The following is a 27,694-nucleotide window of genomic DNA, read 5'->3' on the forward strand; positions in this document are numbered from 1 at the left end:
CACTGAGCAAAAAAGCCTTTTATTTCCTCCCATATTCCAGCTCTCCACTTTTTGTAACATCTCTTCCAACTCAGAATCAAGGCCCAAGAAGTTGATCCACACCTGGAAAGAAAGAAAAAAGACAGGGCAGGTCAGAGGGCCCTTGGGGGAAGCTCTGGGATGGCTGCAGAAATTGACGAAGGAGCAGAGGAAATGACAACTAGAGATAAGCACAGGCACTTATTCCAAGTGAGATGGCCTCAGGACCCCAGGACCTGCCAGGAGCCAGAAAGCCTTCCTTTTACAATCTGCTCAGATCTAAGAAAGGCTGAGAGGGTTTCACCTTTTCCCAACCCAAGTAGGCGATTGCAGTAGTCAGGCCTAGCCCTAAGCAAGATAAGCAAAGTTGATGGTAAAGGCCCAGATCCTCTGGTTAGCGCTCCTCCCTCGGCCTGGGCTGTTTCCTCTTCTCCCACAGGGGCTTCCAAGGGCACAGAAGCCAGCCGAAGCTGAAAACAGTTTAAGAGCTGGGTACACAATAAAATGACTCTCAAGCTATATACGAGACTCACCTGAAAAGATGAGATTTTTTACAGAATTTTTTTACCTTAATGAGGGAGCACACTAACTAGCCAGCCAATATGTCCCACCCTCGCTTCGGAGGCGGTGTCCCTCCAAAGATCCTGTTGGCAGAACTTTTTCTAAATGCAATGATGGCTAATGTAAAAGAGAAGGTGCACGTGAAGTACTCGGGCACATAGTATGTGTCTAGTAAACGGGCATCATCAATCCTTTTGAGCAGCTCAAGATGAATTTCACCAAATTTACATCATAAAACTGGCATCAGAATTTCATGAAAAAAGCAAGACAAATAGGATTTATATCCAGGGCACATCATCAAATTTCAACCCTCTTAATTCACCACTGTTGCCAAAAAGCTTGGACATGAACTACAGCTATGAATCTTAAAGTCAGAATATTAACTGAAAGAAGTCAGTCACAGAAGGATGTGTATGATTACATCCGTATAGAGTACAGAAATAGGTAAAACCAAACCGTATTGTTTAGGAATGGCTCTGTCTCAGAACTGCCACCCCCACCTCATCCCCTATTCCTACAGGACTGAGTCAAAGAACCTTACCTGAGAACGAGACGGGAACTAGGCCAGAGCCCTCAGAGCCGGGTTCTAGACCAGTGGGACTCCCGGCGCGGATGGAAGCACGCAGCAGTGAGACAGCAGAGGCCACAGAACAGGATCAGGAAGAAGCCCAAAACCAGCAGCCGAGAGCCACACAGAGTCAGCTCCTCCTAGGGGCGGGGACGGGGAGGGAAGGAGGAATGACGGAGAGGGTCTGTGGAGGATCTTCCCTGGGGAAGAAGACATCTCAGACAGCCCCAGCCCAAGGGCTATAGACAGCGCCTCCATGGGGGGAAAGGCTCTTCATATCCAGAGAACAACTAAAGGGAAAATGTTATTTTTATTCATTTCTGGCTGTGCTAGGTCTGTGTGACTGCGTGGGCTTTTCTCTAGTTGTGGAGAGTGGGGGCTACTCTAGCTGTGGCGTGAGGGCTTTTCCTTGAGGTGGCTTCTCTTGCTGTAGAGCATGGGCTCTTGGGCATGAGGGCTTCAACAGGTGCAGCACGTGGGCTCAGTAGTTGTGGCACATGGGCTGAGCAACTCCATGGCATGTGTCATCCTCCCAGACCAGGGATCGAACCTGTGTCTCCTGCATTGGCACGTGGATTCTTTACCACTGAGCCACCAAGAAAGCCCTCTATTTTCATACAATCTAACACTTGTCTACTTTCTTGCTCAAACATTAAATTGAACACTGTAATGATGCCAAGAGACAGGAAAATTCACTACTGTCTATGTTTTGAAATGTGCAAGCAGGGCCAGGTCTGGAAACCAAGATCCCTGGATTCCAAGCTCCCAGGTCATGTTCCTCACCAAGGTCTTTACAAATCTGAGCGAAGTGTATGCAGCAGCCTATTAACTCTCTCTCCCCTCCACTGAGCCAATCTTGTGTACCCAGCACCAGGGAATCCTGTGACCTGCAGTTATCATATCTTAGCATCTTAGCCAGGCATCACAGTGCCTCATGACCTGGCCCCTGCATCTCTTTGCCTCTTGCCCTAAGTCATTCCTAAGCCTTCATCGTGCAGTGTCCCTGAACACTGAACACTTTTCAATCCCTAGGCCTGTGCTCATGCTAATCCCTTTGCCTGGAATGTGTCTCTTCTCTCCCGAACCCCCTCTATGGCATTCCTCGCCCAAGTCTTCTTCATTCTCCAAGGATCACCCTGACAGAGCAGAATGAGCCTCACACTTGGAAGTCAGACACTGAAGCAATCCTGGCTCTGCCAACTTAACCAGTTGTGTGGCCTGGGGCAATTCACTCCCTCCGTTTCCTCATCTGTAAAATGGGATAATAACAGCTACCTCAAAAGGCTATTTTAAGATCAAATAAGATAATGAACCTGAAAGCACTTTGTACATTATAAACTACTGTAAACAATTCCCTTTTTTAAATGCCACCTTCTCGGTGAAGCACTCCTCATAAACGTGCAAGTTAAGAGTTAATTGGTCCTCAACTCTGTTTGAATAACACTTTGCTCACATCTCTCCAATTGCAATTAGCCCATTCTGCCTTTTATTACAGCTTCTGAACTCCTTTGAGGTGAAGATGTTTTATTGTATCTAAAGACAATTGTTAATAGTAATAGCTAACATTTATCCAATCTATTATGTACCAGGCATTGTACTAGGCACTTTACATTCATTCTCATTTATCCTTATTTGTTAGTACTAGGAGATAGTATCATGTTTTCTATTTTACACACGAGGAAGCTAAGGTTCTGAAAGGCCCACATGCTTGCTCAAGGTCACACAGCCTCTGCGGCAAGATTAAAAGCCTGCACTTTTCCCCCTTGGTAAAGCTACCTCCAGGGGCCTTCACGACACAGCAGTCAGCATGGCAGTTTATGAAAGCCCGAAAAACTGAGGCTCTTACCGAGGTGAGCAACTTGGTAAGCACAAAACCTTCGTGGCTCCAGACACTGACACACTCCTCAGCCATTCGAGGGCTCAGGGTGGCATTTCCTGCTCCCTCCTCTGAGCAGGGTATCGGTGGCTGGCTGGAGGGCAGGATTTGTGGAGCAGCACTAAAATAAAGGCAGGTTCCTGGGGTCCTTTCTGTGGTCACCCTGGCCGTAACGAGGACCAGCTCTCCTGCAAAAGATCCTATGAGAGGCACAGGGGAGGAGATGTTAAGAAAATTCTGGGAGGTGTCCATCTTTAGACATCTACTCATTTCTGTAGGCTTCCTACAGTACCAGGTATTTTGATGTTGATTGTATTCAAGAAAGTCCTTTAATACCACCATTTATGTCACTGAGAAATGGAAATAACTGCGTACCAACATAAACAAAATTTAAGTTAGCTCACAATCAATAAAACAGTCATACCAGTTCTTAGAAGGCTGCAGTAAAACTGAGATAGATACACACTGCTGCTATCAATTTGTATAAACTAGTTTGTTCTTCTGAAGAAAACAGTTTTCTACTAGGTACCCAAATCCATTAAAAAGTTCACATCTCATTTCAAATTAGTGGAAAAAGAATGGCCTACTCAGTCAATGGCCCTGGGACAATTTCCATTTGGAAAAAAAGTTAGACTATTACCTGACACTATAAAGTCCAGATGTATTAAAGACCTTTTGTAAATAAACTAAAACAAAACAAAAACCTAAGTAAGTATTAAAAGAAAACAGAGAATAATATTTTCTCATTTTAAAGTGGGAAACAAAGGCCTTCCAAAAAAAGACTCAAAACTTAAAAGCCTGAGGACAAGAGCAATAAATTTCATAAGAATTAAAGGCTTCCATACAATGAAAGGTAGGTTTTTAAAAAAGAAGAAAGTAACAGAATGATTGAAAATACCTATGGCGTATTTAATTGGCAAAAGTGTTTACTATCCAGAATGTATAAAGATCTTAAAAAAATCATAAGATAAATATCTTGAAAGAAAAATAACTAAAGGATATGAATAGGAAATTCAGCGAATACATGAAAGTGCCCAATAAACCTGTAAGAAAATTGCTCAACTTCACTAGCAATCAGGAGAAAGCAAATTAAAACAATCAGGTAATTCCTGGAACTTCCCTGGTGGTTCAGTGGTTAAGAATCTGCCTTTCCAATGCAAGGGATGCGGGTTCAATCCCCAGTCAGGGAATTAAGATCCCACATGCTGCAGAGCAACTAAGCCCTCACACCACTATTAAGAGTCCTCATGCTCAAACTAAGACTGGAGGTGGCCAAAGAAATTAATTTTTAAAAATCAGGTAGGACTGGGAGGGAGCTTCAAAAGGGAGGGGATATATGTATACCTATGGCTGATTCATGTTGAGGTTTGACAGAAAACACCAAAATTCTGTAAGCAATTATCCTTCAATAAAAATAAATTAATTCATTTAAAAAATCATGTAGAAGCAACTGGCAACCCACTCCAGTATTCTTGCCTGGAAAATTCCAGGGACAGAGGAGCCTGGTGGGCTACAGTCCATGGGGTCACAAAAACAAAAGAGTTGGACACAACTTAGTGACTAAACAACAACAAAAGTCAAAGTTAAGATTTTTCCTTCTGTCTGCTACTGAGTCTAGCCAGTGAGTTTCTAGTTTTGGTTGTTGTGATTTTCAATTCTAAAATTTGCATTTACATCTTTATGTTCTCTATTTCTTTACAGATTATTTTTAGCATTTAAGAGTGTTCTTGATTGAGTGTTTTTATAATGGCTGACTTAAAATCTTTGTCGGACAATTCTGTCATGTGTATTCTATTTTGACATCTATTGATCATTCTTTCCTATGCAAGTTGAAATTTTTGTGGTCCTTATATGCTGAATAATTTTGGTTGTATCATGACATTTTAAGAATTATTTTACAAGATTCTGAACATAATCTTGTTTAAATTCTATGGAGAATGTTGCTATTTTTGTTTTAGCAGACAATGGGACTGGTGGGGTTCAAGGTAAAAAAATTTCAACCTGAGGGCTCTGTTTCCAATGTCAGATTGAGGCAGGAGGTAGATGTGCCCATCCCCACCGGGTGAACAATTGGGAGTTCATTCCCTGTGGTCAGAGAATCCAAAATATTAATAGCAGGACAATCAAGAGAGGCTAGGCCCTACCCAGATAAGAGACCACATCTTCCTCATTCTCTAAGTCAAGGAGACCTTCCTGTCTAGAAAACTCCTTGGAGGTTAAAAAGGGAGTGATGCTAAACTACCCATAGGCCTTTTCGCTGGAATCCACCTTGGCTTAGAGATGCACGAGCATACACGGGAGGATCCTGTGATTTACCAAATACGGACTCAGGCAAATCAAAATGACTGGCCAGTGGCTAGCCCAGGTCGCCAGGGGCCAGCCCAGGTTGCCAGGGGCCAAGGGCTCCTGCCAGCGTGTGGGGATGAGCAGGTCCCTGGGCCAGGCAGCAGCAGCTCTGCTCCACGGCGGGTGTGGTGCAGGCAGCAGCCTGCGGGTCCTGGGCATGCGGGGCAGAATGCTTGGGCGGCAGCGGCTCTTGGGAACACCTGGACACATTCGTGAAGAAGGACAAGGTGGTGGTCTTCCTCAAGGGGACACCGAGCAGCTCAGGGCGGCTTCAGCAAGGCCGTGGTGCAGATCCTGTAGCTCCACGGCGTCCATGACTACCTGGCCTACAACATTCTGGATGACCGCCAGCTCCGGCAAGGCATTAAAGACTACTCCACCATCCCGCAAGTGTACCTCAACAGTGAGTTCATGGGGGGCTGTGACAATGCACCAGAACAGGGACCTGGTAGAAGAACTGAAAAAGCTGGAGATCCGTTCCGCCCATTTAGATAAAACAAAAGACCAGGACTCAAATGAGGAGGGTGGCCCAGGCGAGGAGCCGTTGGTGTCAGAGTCTCACCACCAAAGAAGCCTTACCCATTCAGGTTCCCACTCTTCAGATGACAGCTTGCACTGCTTCCTACAGTTTGTAAGCAGCTTGGTGATTTTAGCCTGTGTGGTGTTTGGGCAAGGAATATCCCATCGTGAACATAATCGTAACCACTGCACTGTCATAATCAATGTCATATTACGACGTTGTAAACAAAATTCTTTCTTGTGTAGTCCTTTGCACTTTGCCTGATTCAGGAGTAAACCTAGGAGCTTTTGAATCATTGTTACGGGTCCTCCGCAAATATGTCAGTCTGCAAAGATAATATAACACCCCTCCCCTGTTTTTTGTAACTTGTTCTATTAAGAAAAATGATGGACAAAGAAGAAAATAAGACAACCGGGTTTTTAGTTTTTTAAAAAATAAACTGCCAAGCCAGGAGAAAAAAGACTGGCCAGAGGAAATCCAGAAGAAATGCCCCACACAAGTGATTTAAACTACCACAAGGGTATGACTCTCTCTCTCTGAGTTTGCCCATGTATCTATCCACACATACTGTACTTTTTGCCTAATAAACACTTTACTTGTTTCACTAAAAATATAAAATAAAAATCAGGTAATTCCTTGGACCATTAAATTGGTAAAAATTAAAAGGAGTGATAATGACAAGAGTTGTTGAAATGTGGAGAAATGGGCACTCTTCACTGGTGACACTTTTAGAGGACAATTTGGTTGTTTCTGCTGCAATTTTAAATGGAGACAGAGAAGGACTGAGAGGATGCCCAGCAAACTGTGGACTCTGCAGGGGAGGTAAGGAAGAGTTTTACATTTGCTCTGTACATTTCTATGTAATCTGATTCCACAACAAAATGAATTTGTGTATTTAAAAAAACGTCCGTACTTTGACTCAGTAATACCACTTATAGAAAGAAACTAATCCTAAGAAAAGGATTCAAAAGAAAAATGCAAACTATACCAAGTGTTTATTGTAATTTCATGAAAAATACCAAAAAGTAGAAAACAAAAATGTTTATCAGTATAGAAAGCATTAACAAAGGTTGGCCTAACCAATTAACGGATCAATTTATATCCATTAAAATAATAATGTTCTGGCCATTCAGTAATTTAGAAAACATAATGTCATAAAGTGAAAAAAAATACAAACCAGTATATATATCATAATTGCAACTGAGAAACATATTTGTGAAATTCTATAAGAGAATTCCCCATTCTTCTATGTTCCCTAAATCAAATCTCTCACCAAATCCTATCCATCTCACACTTCTATCAACTCTCTCAAATCAGTTCCCCTCTTTCACACCACCATCTTAACTCAATTTTTCTTATCATCTTTTTTTGGGGGGCTGCACTGCACTGCAAGTGGGATCTTAGTTCCCTGACCAGGGAAGGAACCCATGCCCCTGCATTAGAAGTGCACAGTCTGAACCATTGGTTCACCAGGGAAGTTCTTATCATCTTTTTATCACAATCACCTCTTAACTGGTCTTCGTGCACCTTGACCCATTCCTTCCAGGCAGTCAGCCAACAGAGTATGATCTTTTAAAAAGAACAAAAGAACAAAATTCTACTATCTTTCTGATTAAACTCATTGAGTAAGCCAAATATACTAGTTACAAGTCCAACTACCTTGGCTTGGCAAAAGGGACTCTTCATGAAATTCTGCCTGCTGCTTCAGATCCATCTCCTGCCACTCATCAATACTCCTTTCCCTGCAACAAACTGAACCCCCGGAAGTTCTTATATGTGCCATGTAATCCCCGTCTGCCTGCTTTTGCATATGCTCTTCCCTCTGGCTGGAATAGGGCTTCTCAGGTGGCTCAGCAGTAAAGAATCTGCCTGCCAATGCAGGAGGCGCAAGAGACACAGGTTCAATCCCTAAGTCAGGAAGATCCCCTGGAGGAGGAAATGGCAAGCCACTTCAATATTCTTGCCTGGAGAATCCTATGGACAGAGGAGTCTACAGTGTCACAAAGAACTGGACACAACAGCAATCGTGCACATGTGCATGCACTGGTTGAAAGGGCACATTCTTAAGCCTCCCTCAAGCCTCAGTTCAATCCCTACCTGTATCCTTGGAAAGGCCTATCTTCACCATCCCTGCTTGACAGGCTTATGAGTACTCTCGCTGTAGCCTGTGTTTTACTGCACATGCTGAGAGGTATTTACTTCTGTTAACATCTGTATCCTTGCTGGATTGTGAGTGATTTGAGGTGAGGATCCATATCTTACAGACTGCTGTATTCCCCATGCTTGGTACATAGTAGGTGTCAAATAATTACTGCTTAGATGATGCAATCATATGTGATTACTTTTCACTTGGTCCAAAACAATCTTTAATGTTACAACTTTGCTTCTAACCATGCAGAAGCAGAAACTGACAATCTGATCCTAAAAATAATATGAAAATTCAAGGGATCTGGAATAGCCAAAACAATCTTTAAAAAAAAAAAAGAACAAAGCTGGAGAGTTCGCATTTTCTCCCATCCAAGTACTAACCAGGCTCAACCCTGCTTAGCTTCTGAGTCAGGGTGGTACAGCCATAGATGAGAATTCACATTTTCTGATTTTAAAACTTATAACAAAGCCACAGTGATCCAAACAGTGTGGTACTAGCATAAGTAGAGACATAGATCAATGGAATAGAACTGAGAATCCAGAAATAAATCCATATGTCTATGGTCAATTGCTTTCAGTAAGAGTGCCAAGGTTATTCAATGAGAAAAGAATAATAGTCTTCTCAACAAAATGTGCCAGGTCAACTGAACAGTACCTGCAAATGAATGAAGTTGGACCCTATCCTCACACCATACACAAAAAAATTAACTCAAAATTGATCACAGATCTAAATGTAAGAGCTAAAAATACAAAATTCTTACAAGAAAATAATAGTAGTAACCTATACTTAGTGACCATGGGTTAGGCAAATTCTTGTTAGATATAATGCTAAAATCACAAGCAGTAACAACAACAAAAATAGAAACTGGACCTCATCTAAACGAAAACTTTCATGCTTCCAAGCACACCATTAACAAGGTGAAAAGACAACACAGAGATGGGAGAGAAAATTTGCAAATCATAAATCAGATAAGAAGCCTGTATCTAGAAAACAAGAGACTCCTACAACTCAATAATTAAAAGTTTTCCAATTTTTAAAATGAACAAAGACTCTGATATACATTTCTCTGAAGAAGATACACAAATGGCCAATAAGCATATGAAAAAAATATTCAATATCATCAGTCATCAAGAAAATGCAAATCAAATGATGCAACTGATAAGGGCTTAATTTCCAAAACATACAAACAGCTCATACAACTCAAACAAACAAAAAAACCCAATACAATAAAAAAATGGGCAGAAGAACTAAAGAGCCATTTCTCCAGTGAAGACATAGATACGGCCAATAGGCACACGAAAAGATGTTTATCATCGCTAATTATTTTAAAAATGCAAATCAAAACTACAGCGAGGTACCACTTCACACTGGTCAGAATGACCATCATCAAAAAGTCTAAAAAAAAAAAAAAGTCTAAAAATAACAAATCCTGGCAGAGGGGTGGAGAAAAGGGAACCCTCTTATGCTATTGGTAGGAACATAAACTAGTGCAGCCACTATGGAAAACAGTATGAAAGGTCCTTAAAAAATTAAAAACAGAGTTGCCATATGATTCAGCAATCCCACTCCTGGGCATATATCCAGACAAAACTATAATTCAAGAAGACACATGCATCCCACAACAGCCAAGACCTGGAAACAACCTAAATACTTACTACTCAGCCATAAAAAAGAATGAAATAATGCCATTTGCAGCAACACGAATGGACCTAGAGATTATCACACCAAGTGAAGTTAAGTCAGAAAAAGAAAGAAAAATTCCATATGATGTCATTTATATGCAGAATCTAACATACAACACAAATGAACATAGCTACGAAACAGAAACAGACTCACAAACATAGAGAACAGACTTGTGTTTGCCAAGGGAAAGGGGGCGCGGGGGAGGGAAGGGTTTAGAGTCTGGGGTTAGCCAGCGCAAACTATTATATATAGGATGTATAAACAGCAAGGTTCTACTGTACAGCACAGGACCCTATATTCAATATTCTGTGATAAACCATAATGGAAAAGAATATGAAAAAGAACATATATAACTGAATCACTTTGATGTACAGCAGAAATTAACACAATACTGTAAATCAACTGTACTTCAATAAAAAAAGAAAACGCAAATCAGAACCATAATTAGGTATCACTTCACCCTGACTAGGATGGCTATAGTCAAAAAGCAGGCAATAACCAGTGTTGGTGAGAATGTGAAGAAATTAGAACTCTTATACACTGCTGGAAGGAATATAAAATGGTACAGTCATTTTGGAAAACAGTCTAGCAGTTCTTTGAACATACTGTTACTATATGACCCAGAAACTCCACTTCTAGGTATATACTCAAAAGAAATGAAAACACAGAATAATGCAATAACTTGTACATTAGTGTTCACAGCAGCATCATTTGTAACAGGTAAGAAATGGAAACAATTCAAATGTCAATCAACTGATGAATGGATAAATAAAATGTGGAATATGCATATACTGAATGCCTTTCAGCAATAAAAAGAACTGAAGTACTAACATAACATAAAATATGGATGAACCTTGAAAACATTATGCTAAGTAAAAGAAGCCAATCACAAAAGACAACATACTACATGAAATGTCCAGAAAAGGCATATCTGCGAATAGAAAGTATTACTGGTTGCCTAGGGCTGGAAGGTTAGGAGAAAAAGGGAAGTGCATGCTAATGGGGACAAGATTTCTTCATCAGGTAATGAAAATGTTCTAGAATGAACAGTGGTGACAGCTGCACATTTTTTCTAATATTAAAAAAAACCATTTACTTATACATTTTAAATAGGTGTATTTTATGGTATGTGAATCTTTTATATATATATATTTTTTTTTACATAAAAATAACAGGAAACAAATGTTCCAAGTCTGTATATATCATATACATTCCTTTATTCTTGCTCTCTGATCACACACATGTACACCTAACAATATAAAGACCTACTCTCACCTGGCAATATATATATGTGTGTGCCTCCCTACACATATACATATTGATTCCATGGAGAATCTTAGAATGATAGCATTGGAAAGGACCAAAGAAGTCTAAGAATTCCACTTTTCTCTCCTCCTTCTTCATTTCTAGTCTTTAGATAAGGAACTTGAGGCCAAATCTCACCCAGGAATTAATGGCACTCCCAACTCACTCTCACTCGTCATTTTCCCAGAAGACTTAAGCAATTTGAGAATGGAAGAGGTCTAATTTTTCTGTATACTTCACAGCACACAGAGCTGTATCAGGCACTAAAGACACCAGGTTAAATAAATAGAACGTGCTTCTCTGATATCCCTGAGGAAAAACGAAGGTGCCTCTAACAGAAGCCCCAAGGGGTGAAGAGGACTGAAAAAGAACTTTAGGTTAAATCTTGCCCATCTCACCACACCTCCAAGGATAGAATCAAAGAACCTCAAAGCTGGAAGGGGACAGAGAAAACATTTACCGAGAATCTACACAGTGGGCATTGTGTTCACTGAAAATGTCTAGTCCTATTATAGAAAAAGTGATTAAGGCCCAGAGATGTGGCCAAGGTCACCAGGATGGTGAGGTCAGAGGCAGGGCCCCACCCCTGAGTGTTCTGATATCCAACCCCACAATTCCCCCTTGGTCTCACCTTTCAATCCCATCCGACTACCCTGGACCTGGGCTTGGAATGTTTGGGTCTTGTTCCTTTCTGGACCATCTCCAAAGTTCAAGGTGGTCAGTAAGCCCACGACATGAGACCCACGCCCCTTCCCTGTGACTGTCCCATTCACGGGGCACAGGGTCAGCTGGCCAAAAGATCTCAAGAAGGAGACCCAGTCCTGTGTAGAAAAAGAAGGTGAGAAGAGGTGAGAGATTAGCAGCAAAAAACAGCCTGCAGGGGATGGATGAGCAGGAGGGTGAGTACTCACCTGGGGGATGTCAGGGCTGCGCAGGTCAGTTCTGTGGGTGAGGAGGAAGCCACCAAGACCCAGGCCAGAAAGGCCAAGAAGAAGCAGGATCAAAGTGGCACAGACCAGAGGTGGGTTGTGGGCCAGGCAGAGATGCAGGTAGTGCCCTGCCTGGCAGCTGCCCATGGGGAGCAGAGGGGTCTGAGCCTCCGGGAAGAGCCTGCTGGAGGACAGGAAGGGAGAACTGGACAAGAGCCTGCCAGTAAGAAGGCACTTACCCATTTCATTCAAAGGGAAGTTAAAGCATCGGGAAGACAAGGGACTTGTTCAAGGCCAAACAGCCAGTCAGTGTGGCAGAGCCAGGACAGGAATCCGAGGCTCTTCACTCCGAGTGTTCATCTCCATGCACCACTCAATAAATGTTTGCTGAATTTCATTTCTGAAGTAATCAAGGCGGAAGCAGAGCAGAGTATGCTGTGCAGGAAAAAGGAACTCAAAAAGGAGAATTCTCCAGGGGAGAAATTCAGGAAGCAGCTGTTCCGGGGCTACGGTTTGGCCAGGGTTCCAGCTGAGAGTCCAGACAAGTAAGACAAGTAAGACGAAAAAAACTTCACTTTGGAGCTAAACTCAACTGAAATCCTCTGCCACTCACTGGCTCAAGGAGACACATCAGCGAACCTGTGTGAGTGAAAAGGAAATCTGCGAAATGGGAGTTCTAGGAACATCAAGTAGTGAGGACTAAATGGGGCAGATAAAAGTTGCCCTGGTACCTGGCCTTGCAAGAACTGAACAAATGTTCATTTCCTTTCTATTTCTCTGGGTCATATGGATCTTCAAAACCAGGTGGGACAAGGCAAAAATAACTACGGGGACAATTGAGGTTCGGGCACTTTAACAACGCAGTGGAAGGGCCAAAGTCTGAAACCCGGCTCCTCTTCCAAGTGGAGTGCTCTTTCCCTGGCAAGAAGCGACAGCCTGATGAAAAGGAACATCTGGAAGGTGAGATAAACAGATGGGCTGGGGGAGAAGGAGGGTTCCAGGGAAATGCAGGTGTCACCAAGGTTCAGCCCCGGCCCTGGCACATCTGGAAGGACGGAAAAGGCAGGAAGGGGGAGGACAGAGCCAGAGGTCGGCGGCTGGTGGTACCCCTAGGCCTCCCCTCCCCCGCCAAGCCCCTACTGCAGAAACTCAACACCCTCATCCCTTCCCGCTCTAGCAGCGTCGGGTCTGCCCGCCGCGCGCTCTCACCGCTCGCAGCCGGGCGGAGGCCGGCGCCCCCCGCGACGTCACGCGTGGAGTCGCGAAGGGGCGGGGTCCGTGCTCCCACCCAGCCGCCCCACCCGGCCTCGGCGGGATTCGCATGCGCAGTGCTCCTGCGAGGGCGCCTCGCCCCTCCCGGTCGGGGTGGGGGCGTACCAAAAGGACTTCCAGTGCAGGGGCAAAAGGAAAGAAAGAACGCCACGGGAGGTGAGTAAAAGGGAGAGAGGCATCGGAGGTAATCCTAGAGGCATTCTGAAATGGTAATCTCTCCATCCGGGGGGGATCATGGGGCATTTCAACGAGAATCTCGTCGCAGGCAATTTTCTTTTGCTCTTCTGCCACCCGTGCCAATAGCACAGCCCAGCCGCGCCCTAGTTCCGGGTAAAGACTTGGGGTCCGCCCGGGGGCGGGGCTCCGGTCCCAGGACTGTGGTCTTCCGGGCCGGCGTTGGGAGTATAGGCTTTTTTCTGCAATTTAGTGGTGTCTAACGTCTGCACCTCACGCTTCGTCCGTGGCTTTTAGTGACCCCTTCATGCATCGGATCTTACAGCTGTAAGGCTGCTCAATAGAGACCATCTGATTTCACTTCTTGCATTTTAGAGATGAGAACAGGAGGTCCATCTTAACCCGACGGGACACATGGAACCAATAACTTTGGGTTCAAATCCTGACTCTGTCCCTGCCCCTACATAAAACATAACCGTGCTCTTCTGGGGACTGAGTTTACTTCTCCGTTAAAGGGGATTATCTTACCTGTCTCACTGTTTGAATGGGAAGATTAAGAGATAAAGTGTGGGAAAACGTGCACCCACTGTGTACACAACCAGCAGTGGACAAATGCTGTATGAAACAATCTGAGTATTCAACTCTGCTGAGGCTTCCTTAAAGCAGAGACCATATCCTTTCTGTACCCCCCCCCAAAGTTTATAGCTCAAAATCCTCTCGTATATGTTGTTTAGTCCTTAAGCCCTGTCCGACTCTTCTGCAACCCCATGGACTGTAGCCTGCCAGGTTCTTTTTGTCCATGGGATTTCCCAGGCAACCAGTATTGGAGTGGGTTGCCATTTTCTTCTCCACGGGATCTCCCTCCCCTGACTCGGATCCAACCCTCATCTCCTGCATTGGCAGGTGGATTCTTTACACTGAGCCACCAGGGAAGTCCCTCATATATATAGTCAAGTGATGTTCAACAAGGTGCCAAGACCATTCAGTGGAGAAAAGCCTGTCTTTCCAACAAATGGTTTTAGGAAAACTGGATATCCTCATGCAAAAGAAGGAAATTAAACTCATACTTCACACACCCTATGCAAAAGTTAATTCAAAATGCATGAAAGAAGTAAACGTAAAAGATGAAACTATACAAATGTTGAAGAAAACATAAGGAGAAAACTTCATGATACTAGATTTCGCAATGATTTCTTCAATATGACACTAAAAGCACAGACAACAAAAGAAAAGAACAGGTAAATTAGACTACATCAAAGTTTAAAACTTCTGTGCATCAAAAGGCACAATCAACAGAATGAAAAGGCAATCCACGGAATGGGAGGAAATATTTGCAAATCATGAATCTGCCAAGGAGTTACTATCTAGAGTATATAAAGAACTCCTACAACTCAACAATAGCAAAACCAACTTGATTTTAAAAGTGACTTAAATAGCTATTTCTCCAAAGAAGATATGTAAATGACAACACATGAGAAGATGCTTAATATCACTAAGCACTAGGGAAATGCAAATCAAAATCACAATTAGATACCACTTCATAGCTATCAGGATGGCCACTTAAAAAAAGAAAATAACAAAGGTTGACAAGGCTGAAGAAAGTGGAACCCTTATGCATTGTGGGTGAGGATGTAAAATGGTACAGCTACTATGGAAAAGAGACCACTGTATCTTTCAAAATTTTTAAATATAATTACCATATTATCAAGCAATTCCACTTTTGGGCATATACCCCCCAAAACTGAAAGTAAGGTCTCAAAAAGATGTAGAAGTACCATGTTCATAGCAGCATTACTCAAAAGAGATAAGAGGTGGAAGCAACTCAGTGTGTCCATCGACAGATGGATAAAAAACAAATGGTATGCATACAATAGAATATTATTCAGCCTTTAAAAAGGGCATTCTGACACATGCTACAACATGGATGAACTTTGAGGACATTATGCTAAGTGAAATAAGTGAGTCACAAAAAGACAAATATTGTATGATTCCTCTTAATATAAGATATTCAATACAATAAGTAGTCAAATTCATAGAGACAGAAAATAAAGAGGCAGGAGAGAGGAGAATGGGGAGTTACTGTTTAATGGGTTCAGAGTTTGAGTATTCCAAGATAAAAAGTGTTCTGGAGACAGACGGTGGTGATGGTTACACAGCAAGGTAAATGTACTTAACACTACTGAACTATATAATTAAAAATGATTAAGATAGTAAATGATGTGCATTTTGCCATGATTAAAAATAATGATTAAGAAACCTGGGGAGGATTTATGGCCCAGTCTCCTAGGGTATTAGTGGGTGTTTTTAAAATGCCATTGATTGTTGCAATTCCAAGTATAGGAAGTATTTTCTTCTCAAAGGAAAAAATAAGTATGGCTGTCAAAATTTTAGATTCTAGGAATTGGAAGGCACTTAATAACTGAACAATGGGGCTTCCCTGGTGGCTCAGATGGTAAAGAATCTTCATGTAATAAGGGAGACCCGGGTTCAATCCCTGGGTCAGGAAGATCACTTGCAGAAAGGAATGGCTACCCACTCCAGTATTGCCTGAAAAATTCCATGAACAGAGAAGCCTGGCAGGCTACATCCACAGGGTCACCAAAGAGTTGGACATGACTGAACAACTAACACTTTAATAACTGAACAGTTCAACAATACCACCACCCTCCTTTATTTTCTAAAGGGGCTAAAATTGATGTCTGGAGAAGTTAAGGGACTTACTTACCCCAAGTCTTCCAGCCAGTTGAGCCTCTGCCAGAACTAGAGCCCACATGTCCCAACACTGAATCCAGTTCTTTTCCACTAAATCCTTTCTCAGTCCTGTCAAGAGATCTCTCCTGAAAACCTACAGAGGTCTCTGCGCATTCACTTGTAGTCACGTCCAGGCCAGTGTGGGCCAACTAGGTAAACTTTCCCTAGTCTTGATCTAGTCTTCCTACCTGCACCTCAGCTCCTGGAGTACCATGTTCTCACAAGCCCCAGGTCTTTTCATAGTTTGAGCACATATTATTTGCTCAGTAAATATTTATTGATGAATTTACTAAAAACAGCTCCATACAGTCCAATTTCCCCCAAAACTCGCTGGTTTTCAGTCTCATTTTATGGCTGGGAGCATGTCTACCCAGGCTTGAATGTTTGTGAAATTTAGGTTAAAATGTAGAAGAAAGTTTATTCTGTCAACAATCATTTTTTTTTAAACACCTGCTATGGTTCAGGTCCAAAACTAATATCCACATAGCAAAAATTTTGTTAATGCTTTGACTTAATGACAAGTCTAATTTGTAGGGTAAGATGACATGAAAGCACCCAGTAATGCTGGTATACAATAGAAAGTCAACAAACAATTTCCCCCCATTATTTTTTTTCTCCCCCCCCCCCATCATTCTTGTGCCTCAGAATGATTAGGCATATTTGGACAGAAGTTTCCAGAAATGACCATAATTGATATTTACTTGCCAAACCAAGCAAATCCTATGGACCAATAGAGGCAAACTGGTTAGACCAAGAAAATTCCTTGAGGTCTGCGAATGAGGGTAAATGGATGTGAACAAATGTCTTAAAAGTTGGAGGGGAGCAAATGAAGACACAAAATTGGCTGTGAACTGTAATGCTTTAGCATTACACCAACATTCTGACTTAATCCACTCATCAGGCCCTCAAAGGATATTACTGTGGAAACCTGGCTCTAGACATGTTTAATTAACTAATTAATTGGTTTATTTATTTATTTTTGGCCATATCATATGGCAAGTGAATCTTAGTTCCCTGACCAGGGATCGAACCCCTGCCCCTTGCACTGGAAGTGCGAACTCTTAACCCCTGGACCACCAGACAGTAGGTGACAGAAGCTGGTTTATGATTCAGGCTTGTCTACAGCCTATCATATGAGGATCAGGAAGCTGATGGAGAAGGGAATCAACCAGTCCCTTGAAAGGAATCTAAAGAGAGATTCTTCAGTCACTCCACTGTGATAAATGCCTCTCAGAGCTCTGACTCAGATAAAGCCTCTCTCAGAGAGCTGTTTTTTTTTTCTTTTCCTTCCAAATTGAGTCTTAAAACTTGGGGAAACTAAAGACCCTTTTGAAAATTTGATGAAAGCTTTTCATTCAGTCAGCCAGGTATTCATTCAATAAATATCATGAGCAGAAGGCTCTATTCTGTGAGCTAAGAATACAATGGTGAACAAAGGATTCAAGATCCTGGGCCTCCTGGAACTACAACCTGCTTCTGGACCCTCTCCTTGGGAAAATGCACATTCATCTAAACATCCACATGCAGTTTAAATCAGTGGAACTTCAATCCTCTTGGAGCTCACCCTTAGATAAGAACCCCTAGATATTAGTACTTAATAATGTTCCTTCTATACCTAGTTAAACCTCACTTTTGTGTTTAGTTTTGTATCAGAACTGCTTGATAAGATTATTGCTTTCCCACTTTATGATGTGGTTTCATCCATTCCATGAACCAATTCATTCATTCAACAAACATCTGAATATTGCTAACTGCCAGGCACTTGGGTAGAAGCAATATTTTTGGCTGTGCTCTGAGGCATCTGGGATGTCTCCCCAACCTGGGCATCCCCAGTGAAAATGCCAAATCGTAACCACTAGGCCACCAAGGAACTTGCTGGGTAGAAGCCACCATATTTCCCATAGAGGGAAACCATATTTCCTATCAATGAAAAGTCTTAGTGAAAGAGGCAGATACACAAAAAAATTATGATAAGATGTTAAATACTGTGATAATCACATAGCATAGTAACAATAGCTACCCACTACTGAATAACTTCTAAATGGGTCAAGCATTTGATGGCCTTTAAATGTTCCCTTGTTCAACCATGTCAATATCAAAATAAAATTGGTATTATCCCTACTTTACAAATGAGAAAACAAAAGGTCAGCAATGTTAGGAAACTTGCTAATGGTCTCCAGATATCAGTAGCTACATGTAATACATACACGTGATAAAAATATTGGGGAGAAAAGGAAAATATGTTTATAAGCCTGCTTGGGATAAGCAGGCTTGCTTTCTAAAGAAAGACACATATATGTATAGAAACCATAAATGAAAAAATTGATGCACTTTTTAAAAGTTTCTAAATGATTAAAAAAAAACCCATACAAGTGAGAAGTAGGAGACAATAACTGCAATATATATTAATAGTCAAGAGATTGTCAATTTCTCCTTTTATGTCTGTTAGTGTTTGTCTTTTTTTTTTTTTTTTTAGTGTTTGTCTTATGTATTGAGGTGCTCCTTTGTTGGGTGCACAGATACTTAACAATTGTTATGTCTTCCTCTTGGATTGATCCCTTGATCATTATGTAGTGTCCTTCCTTATCTCTCATAATATTCTTTTTTTTTTTTTTTTTTAATTTTTATTTTTATTTTTATTTTTTTTCCCAGTGGGTTTTGTCATACATTGATATGAATCAGCCATGGATTTACATGTATTCCCAAAAATATGGAACACTTCACGAATTTGCGTTTCATCCTTGCGCAGGGGCCATGCTAATCTTCTCTGTATCGTTCCAATTTTAGTATATGTGCTGCCGAAGCGAGCACATAATATTCTTTATTTTAAGGTCTACTTTGTCTGATATGAGGATTGCTATTCCAGCTTTCTTTTGCTTTCCATTTGCATGGAATGTATTTTTCCATCCTCTCACTTTCAGTCTATATGTGTCTTTAGATCTGAAGTGGGTTTCTTGTAGACAGCATGTATATGCATCTTGTTTTGTATCCATTCAGCCAGTCTGTGTCTTTTGGTTGAAGCATTTAATCCATTTACATTTAAAGTAATTATTGATATATATGTTCCTATTGCCATTTTCTTAATTGTTTGGGATTTGTTTTTGTAGATCTTTTTCTTCTCTGTATTTCCTGACTATATAAGTCCCTTTAACATTTGCTGTAAAGCTGATTTGGTGGTACTGAATTCTCTTTACTTTTGCTTGTCTGAAAAGCTTTTGATTTATCCATCAATTTTGACAGTAACACAATATAGTAGGAGACTTTAACACCTGACTTGCACCAATGGACAGATCATCAAAACAGAAAATTAATAAGGAAACACAAGTCTTAAATGATACATTAGATGAGGTGGATCTCATTGATATCTTCAGGACATTCCATCCAAATGCAGAAGAATACACCTTCTCAAGTGCACAAGGAACATTCTCCAGGATAGACCACTTCATGGGTCACAAATCAAACCTCAGTAAATTTAAGAAAATTGAAATCATATCAAGCATCTTTTCTGACCACAATGCTATGAGACTAGATATCAATTACTATAAAAAACACAAACAAATGGAGATTAAACAATACATTTCTAAATAACAGGCTACTGAAGAAATCAAAAGGGAAATCAAAAAATTCCTAGAAACAAATGACAATGAAAACACAACACCTCAAAACCTATGGGATGCAGCAAAAGCATTTCTATGAGGAAAGTTTATAGCAATACAATCTTACCTCAAGAAACAAGAAAAAAAATAAGAAAAACATCGACTAGACAACCTACCTTTACACCTAAAACAACTGGAAAAAGAAGAATAAAACCCCCCAAAATTAGCAGAAGGAAAGAAGTCATAAGAAAAACATCGAATAGACAACCTAGCTTTACACCTAAAACAACTGGAAAAAGAAGAACAAAAACCCCCCAAAATTAGCAGAAGGAAAGAAGTCAACATCAGAGCAGAAATAAATGAAATAGAAATGAAAGAAACAATAGTAAAGATTAATAAAACTAAAAGCTGGTTCTTTGAGAAGATAAAAAAAAATTGACAAACCTTTAGCCAGACTCATCAAGAAAAACAGAGAAGAATCGAGTCAACAAAATTAGAAATGAAAAAGGCGAGGTTACAACAGACAATGCAGAAATACAAAGTATTATAAGAGACTATTACGAACAACTATATGGCAATAAAATGGTAACCTAGAAGAAATGGACAGATTCTTAGAAAAGTTCAATCTTCCAAGACTGAACCAGAAAGAAATAGAAATTATGAACAACCCAATTAGAAGCACTGAAATCAAAGCTGTGATAAAAAATCTCCCCAAAAAACAAAAGCCTTGGACCAGATGGCTTCACAGGTGAACTCTATCAAACATTTAGAGAAGAGCTGATGACTATCCTTCTAAAACTCTCTCAAAAAAGTGCAGAGGAAGGAACACTTCCAAACTCATTCTACAAGGCAACTATCACCCTGATACCAAAACCAGACAAAGACAACACATAAAAAAAGAAAACTACAGGCCAATATCACTAATGAACATAGATGCAAAAACCCTCAACAAAATTTTAGCAAACAGAATTCAACAACACATTAAAAAACTCATACACCATGATCAAGTTGGGTTTATTCTAGGGATGCAAGGATTCTTCAATATATGCAAATCAATCAATGTGATACACCATCCTAACAAATTGAAAGATAAAAACCATATGATAATCTCAATAGATGCAGAAAAAGCCTTTGACAAAATTCAGCACCCATTTATGATTAAAATTCTTCAAAAAATGGGCATAGAAGGAACTACCTCAACATAGTAAAGGCCATATATGATAAGTCCACAGCAAACATTACTCTCAATGGTTAAAAACTGAAAGCATTCCCCCTAAGATTAGGAACAAGACAATGGTGTCCACTTTCACCACTATTATTCAACATAGTTTTGGAAATCCTAGCTATAGCAATCAGAGGAGAAAAGGAAATAAAAAGAATCCAGATCAGAAAAGAAGTAAAGCTCTCACTGTTTGCAGATGACATGATACTATAGATAGAAAACCCTAAAGATACTATCAGAAAATTACTAGAGCTAATCAGTGAATTTAGCAAAGTCACAGGATACAAAATCAATACACAGAAATCACTTGCATTCCTATATTCTAACAATGAAAAATCATAAAGAGAAAATGAGGGATCAATCCCATACACCATTGCAACAAGAAGAATAAAGTATCTAGGAATAAACTTAAGAGGACAAAAGAATAGAAAATTATAAGACACTGATGAAAGAAATCAAAGACGACATAAACAGATGGAGAGTTATTCCATGTTCCTGGGTAGGAAGAATCAATATTGTGAAAATGACTATACTACTAATGCAATCTAAAGGTTCAATGCAATCCCTATCAAATTACCAATGGCATTTTTCACAAAACTGGAACAAAAAAATTTCAAAATTCATATGGAAACAGAGTCAGTCAGTTCAGTCACTCAGTAGTGTCTGACTCTTTACAACTCCATGGACTGCAGCATGCCAGGCTTCCCTGTCCTGTCTTTTTGCCCTTTCATACTATTCATGGGGTTCTCAAGGCAAGAATACTGAAGTGGTTTGCCATTCCCTTCTCCAGTGGACCACATTTTGTCAGAACTCTCCACCATGACCCAACTGTCTTGGGTGGCCCTAAACGGCATGGCTCATAGTTTCGCTGAGTTAGACAAGGCTGTGGTCCATGTGGAAACATGGAAGACCCCGAATAGCCAAAGCAGTCTTGAGAAAGAAGAACAGAGCTGGAGGAATCAACCTTCCTGACTTCAGATTATCCTACAAAGCTACAGTCGTCAAGACAGTATGGCACTGGCACAAAAACAGAAATACAGACCAATGGAACAAGATAGAAAGCCCAGAAATAAGCCCATGCACCTATGGGTACCTTATTTTTGAAAAAGGAGGCAAGACTATACAATGGGGCAAAGACAGTCTCTTCAATAAGCAGTGCTGGGAAAACTGGACAGCTACATGTAAAAGAATGAAATTGGGAGGGGGGGATCGGGATGGGGAACACATGTAAATCCATGGCTGATTCATGTCAATATATGGCAAAAACCACTACAATATTGTAAAGTAATTAGCCTCCAACTAATAAAAATAAATGAAAAAAAAAAATAAAAAGAGCTAAAGATATGTAAAAAAAAAAAAAAAAAAAAATGAAATTAGAACACTTCCTAATACCACACACAAAAATAAACTCAAAATGGATTAAAGACCTAAATGTAAGACCAGCAACTATAAAACTCTTAGAGGAAAACATAGGCAGAACACTTGATGACATAAAGCAAGATCCTCTATGACCCATCTCTTAGAGTAATGGAAATAAAAACAAAAGAGTTAACAAGTGGGACCTGATTAAACTTAAAAGCTTTTGCACAGCAAAGGAAACTAAAAGCAAGGTGAAAAGACAACCCTCAGAATGGGAGAAAATAATAGCAAATGAAACAACTGTGAGGCTGTCACGGCTAACGCCATGGCAGGCAGCCTAGATTAGGAGTAGGCCTGGTTTCCCAGGGTAACATAATAATCAGGCCTCCTAGAGCCAGCCAATCAACATATGCCTAGCCAGAGAAAAGGGAACCTATCAGGAGAAAGCTGAAAGCCCCACGTTAGGCCAACAAAAATTACCTTGCATTAAAAAAAAAAAAAAAAAAAAAAATTACCTTGCAACTGTGTAACCTATCAGCTTGCGCCAACTACCCACTGTGTAACCAATCCGATTGCGCCAACTACCTGCTGCTTATTTTGACCTAATAAATACCCGAGAGAACTGGGGCTTGGGGCCTTTCGTCCTCACACACCTGGTGAGGGCGGGAGGCCCTGGCTCGAGTCAGTAATAAATTCCCCTATTGAGAGTTGCATTGTTTCGAGGAGTCTTCTTTCCCGACCGGGGACTCGGACTACGGGCAGAACACTGACAAAGGATTAATTTCCAAAATATACAAGCAGCTCATACAACTCAATACCAGAACAACAAACAACCCAATCAAAAAGTGGGAAAAATACCTAAACAGGCATTTCTCCAAAGAAGACATACAGGTGGCTAACATGAAAAGATGGTCAAAATTGCTCATTATTAGATCAGACGAGATCGGGCGCGTTCAGGGTGGTATGGCCGTAGACCAAAATTGCTCATTATTAGAGAAATGCAAATCAAAACTACAATGAGATATCACCTCACACTGGTCAGAATGGCCATCATCAAAAAGTCTACAAACAATAAATGCTGGAGAGGGTGTAGAGAAAAGGGAACCCTCTTGCACTGTTGGTGGAAATGTAAATTGATGCGGCCACTATGGAAGATGGTATGGAGATTCCTTAAAAAACTAGGAATAAAACCACCATATGACCCAGCAATCCCACTCCTAGGCATATACCCTGAGGAAACCAAAATTGAAAAAGACACATGTATCTCATTGTTTATTGCAGCACTATTTACAATAGCTAGAACAAGGAAGTAACCTAGATGTCCATTGACAAATGAATGGATAAAGAAGTTGTGGTACATATACACAATGGAATATTACTCAGCCACAAAAAGGAACACATTTCAGTCAGTTCTAATGAAGTGGATGAACCTAGAGCCTATTATACAGAGTGAAGTAAGTCAGAAAGAGAAAGATAAATATCACATACTAATGGATATATACAATCTAGAAAGATGGTACCAAAGAATTTATTTGCAGGGCAGCAGTGGACAAACAGACATAGAGAACAGACTTATGGACATGGGGAGAGGGGAGGAGAGGGTGAGATGTATGGAGAGAGAATAACATGGAAGCTTACATTACCATATGTAAAATAGATAGCCAAAAGGAATTTGCTGTATGCCTCAGGAAACTCAAACAGGGGCTCTGTATCAACTTAGAGAGGTGGGATGGGAGGGAAATGGGAAGCAGGTTCAAGGTGGGGGGGGGATAAATATATACATATATACACACACATATATATACACCTATGGCTGATTCATGTTGAGGTTTGACAGAAAACAACAAAATTCTGTAAACCAATTATCCTTCAATTTAAAAATTAATTAATTAAAAAAAAAAGAGATTAGTAACATGTGATATGTTTCCCCTTGAGGTAAAATTTATATATTGTGAAATGTACGGACCTTAAGTATAAATTTTCATACATTGTAATTTATGAAAGGTAATGCCCATTAAAAATACCTCAATCTAGATATGAAATGCTTCCATTACTCTGGGAACTTTCCTCATTCCTCTTCCAGTTAGTCCCTGCCTTCTCTGTCCAAAGGCCACCACTATTCTGATTCTATCACTGAAATCTTTCTTTTTTTCCTTAAAATGTCCAAATTCTCCCACTAGATTGTAAATTTTCCTAAAGGAGGATCTGCCTGATTCTTTTTCTCCCTTAGAGTGTGTGTGTGTATGTGTGTGTGTGTGTGTGTGTGTGTGTGTGTGTGTGTTAAAATATATACAACATAAAATTTGCCATTTTAAGTTTTGAACTGTGCAATTCAGTGGAATTAGTTATATTCACAGTGTTGTGCAACCATCACAATTTACTTCCAAAACTTTTTTTATCACCCCAAACAGAAATTCTATAACCATTAAGCAATCATATCTCCCTTGACCCAGACACTAATAACCTCTTGTCTACTCCCTATATTTATGCATTTGCCTATTCTAAGATATTTCATATAAGTGGAATCATAACATTTGTCTTTTTGTGTCTGGCATATTTCACTTAGCATCATGTCTTCAAGGTTCATCCATTCATAGCGTATGTCAGAATTTCTTTCCTTTTTAAGGCTGAATAATATTCCATTGCATAAACACACCACATTTTGTTTATTCATTCATATGTTGATGGACACTTAGTTTTTTTCCACATTTTGGCTGTTACGAATAATTCTGTTATGAACATTTTGGTGTACAAGTGTCTGAGTCCTTGTTTTTATTTATTTATTTATTTGAGTTCTTGTTTTTAAATCTTTCTATGACTGGGAGAGAAACTGGCTTGGTCATATGGTAGTCCTGTTTAACTCTTGGAGAAACTGCCAAACTGTTTCCCACAGCAGCTGCACCATTTTACATTCCCACCAGCAATGCACAAAGGTTCCAACTTCTCCACATTCTTACCAACACTTGTTATTATCTTTTTGATAACAGCCATCATAGTACATTGGAAGTGGCATTTCACTGTGGTTTTTACTTGCATTTCCCTAATGACTAATGGTGTTGAACACTTTCCATGTGCTTGTTTCTTATTTGGTGAAAAAAAGAGAAAGACAGTAAATTGTCTAGGAGGGGACACAGGGCCAGTATAACTACTTTAGGGAGGTAGGTGGCAATAGTAATTTTGCTTTGTCCTAAAAAGGAATTTGTTACTAATGTAATTTGAAAACAACTTCTTTCTCATCTGTGGCTTCAGTTATCATCTATACACTGATGATTCAAACATCCCTACCTCTAAGCCATATGCTGAAGTCAAGTTTAACATTCCTATTTTCATATTTTTACTATAAAGCTCCATTCATTCAACATACATGTGTTGGGTGCCCATTGTGTGCTATATGGACTGTTGTAAGTGCTGGGGATCCAATAGTGAATATACCAAACAGATCTTTAGCCTGAAGAATTTATATACTTGTTTACACTTGGTGTGGTACAGGCACCTAACTTAGTATGTTCAAAAACTGAACTCATGGAGTGATATCAATGAAAAGGATGGAGTTAGTACCTCCAGTAGCCTGTACCTCCCCAGAATTACAAAAAAAAAAAAAAAAGAAAGAAAAAAAACAGGAAAAACTGTCAGAATGAACATGACAGAGTTCCAGGAGATATTCTGGACAGGTATTTCATGTTCAGTAATGCTGAGCAGAACTTTAGTTCCATCTAAATAAAATGTGAATTTAAAGTTAGGTTCTCCACACAGAGGACAAATATTGTGTGGTATTGCTTCTATGTGGAATCTAAGAAAATGGTACAAATGAACTTATTTACAAAACAGTAATAGAGTCACAGATGTAGAAAACAGGCCTATAGTTACTAGGGGGGACCGGGGGAGGGATAAATTGGGAGATTGGGATTGACATATACACATAACTGTATAAAAAACAGATAACTAATAAGGACCAGGGAACAATACTCTACTGTAATGGCCTATATGGAAAAAGAATCTAAAAAAAGTGGATATATATATTTGTATTAGATTCACTTTGCTGTACACCTGAAACTAATGCAACATTATACATCAAATATACTCCAATAATTTTTTTTAACTGCGCTTACTACCTTTCCTTAATATATACTCCTTTTACTGCATCTTCATCTCAGGTGACAGGATCCCCATCTTGTCATCCAATCTCCCAAGTAAGAAACCTCTGAGTCAGCCTTGACTCCACCGTCTTCCCTTATCCCACACATTCCATCCATCATCAAAATTATCTCTGGTACCTTTCCCCTCCTCTCCATGCCTACTGCCTTTGATTGTTTCAGATTCTCATTCTCTCTCATTAGGACCAATGCAGCTATTTCCTAACCCTTTTCACTGCCTCCAGTTTCTCCTCCCGTCAATCCATCATGCATGTCACCTACTCAATTAGCTTTCTAAAAGAGCAATCACAAGATTCTGTTGCCCTTGTTAAAACCTCTGCTGGACTTCCCTGGTGGTCCAGTGGTTAGGACTCCACTCTTCTAATGCAGGGGGCATGGGTTTGACCCCTGGTTGGGGAACTAAGATCCCACATGCCTATATGGCTCAGCCAAAAAATAAACAACATTTAAGAAAACTAAATAAAATAAATAAAAATAAAAATGACCTCTACTGGCTCCAGGAGAAAGTTCCAGCTCCTGGGACATCCTTCACAACTTAGTCTCAACCATGCAGCATCATCTTTCCATTTTTCACTCCAGCCACAAAAATATCTTGCGATTCTAGCTATTCCACACCACCATTTTTTTTTGGCTAGGATCATACTTCTCATGGAACTCACTTACTTACTTCTACCTTATATATATTTTGTCTTCAAGACTAACCTCAAAGGTCACAGCCACTGTGATGTTTTTCCTCCACTCTCAGAACTGAGCCTCCACCCACATCATGCTTCTGCAACACTCCTTATATTACAGAGCACCCTGCATTTTACCTTTTTGTGAAGAAAACCTATCTTCTTTGGAATGTGAATTCCTGAAAGGCAGAGAATGTGTCACACTCCCCTCATCTCTATAACCTCAACATTTAGCACAGTACCTGGCACATGGGAGTCTCAAAATGTTGCTGAGTTCCCTCTTCCCTTCCCCTCAGTAACTGTTCTAAATCTCTGCCACTCTCCTCAAATCCTTTTCCCAACTTCTCAGTTCAGTCTATCTGAACTTTCAGCAGATGACCTCACCAGAAAGAGGCCATCACTTTGTTGCTCTTCAGCTGCTAAGTCGTGTCCGACTCTTTGTGACCCCATACACTGCAGCATGCCATGCTTTCCTGTCCTTCGCTATCTCCCGGAGCTTGCTGAAACTCATGTCCATTGAGTCGGTGATGCCATCCA

The 27,694-nt window shown here is 40.4% G+C and overlaps 1 protein-coding gene, 1 long non-coding RNA gene and 1 other non-coding gene across 5 annotated transcripts in view; 1 reads left to right on the forward strand and 2 right to left on the reverse strand.

Annotated features, from left to right (window-relative positions):
• On the reverse strand, positions 1-13,302 carry TMEM219 (transmembrane protein 219). 3 transcript variants are annotated; one of them, XM_043455828.1, is made up of 6 exons: positions 13,165-13,302; positions 11,938-12,136; positions 11,658-11,847; positions 2,994-3,223; positions 1,121-1,287; positions 1-102 (listed from the first exon to the last, which is right to left on the reverse strand). In XM_043455828.1, the coding sequence occupies exons 2-5, from the start codon at positions 12,100-12,102 to the stop codon at positions 1,153-1,155; spliced, it is 720 nt and encodes a 239-aa protein (XP_043311763.1). In that variant the 5' UTR covers positions 12,103-12,136; positions 13,165-13,302; the 3' UTR covers positions 1-102; positions 1,121-1,152. The 3 variants fall into 3 exon arrangements, with proteins under 3 accessions (XP_043311763.1, XP_043311764.1, XP_043311762.1); XM_043455829.1 differs by having other exon boundaries at positions 11,938-12,139; XM_043455827.1 differs by lacking the exon at positions 13,165-13,302 and having other exon boundaries at positions 11,938-13,105.
• Positions 13,302-27,694, forward strand: part of LOC122433178 — a 21,318-nt gene continuing 6,925 nt past the window's right edge. The window contains exon 1 of the long non-coding RNA XR_006267047.1: positions 13,302-13,383. This is a non-coding gene — a long non-coding RNA (uncharacterized LOC122433178). The remainder of the gene's footprint in view (positions 13,384-27,694) is intronic.
• LOC122433682 lies at positions 18,857-18,963 on the reverse strand. The gene has a single exon (XR_006267165.1). It is a non-coding gene; the product is annotated as a U6 spliceosomal RNA (small nuclear RNA).

This window comes from Cervus canadensis, chromosome 32 (assembly GCF_019320065.1).
Source record: "Cervus canadensis isolate Bull #8, Minnesota chromosome 32, ASM1932006v1, whole genome shotgun sequence".
Taxonomy (NCBI): domain Eukaryota; kingdom Metazoa; phylum Chordata; class Mammalia; order Artiodactyla; family Cervidae; genus Cervus; species Cervus canadensis.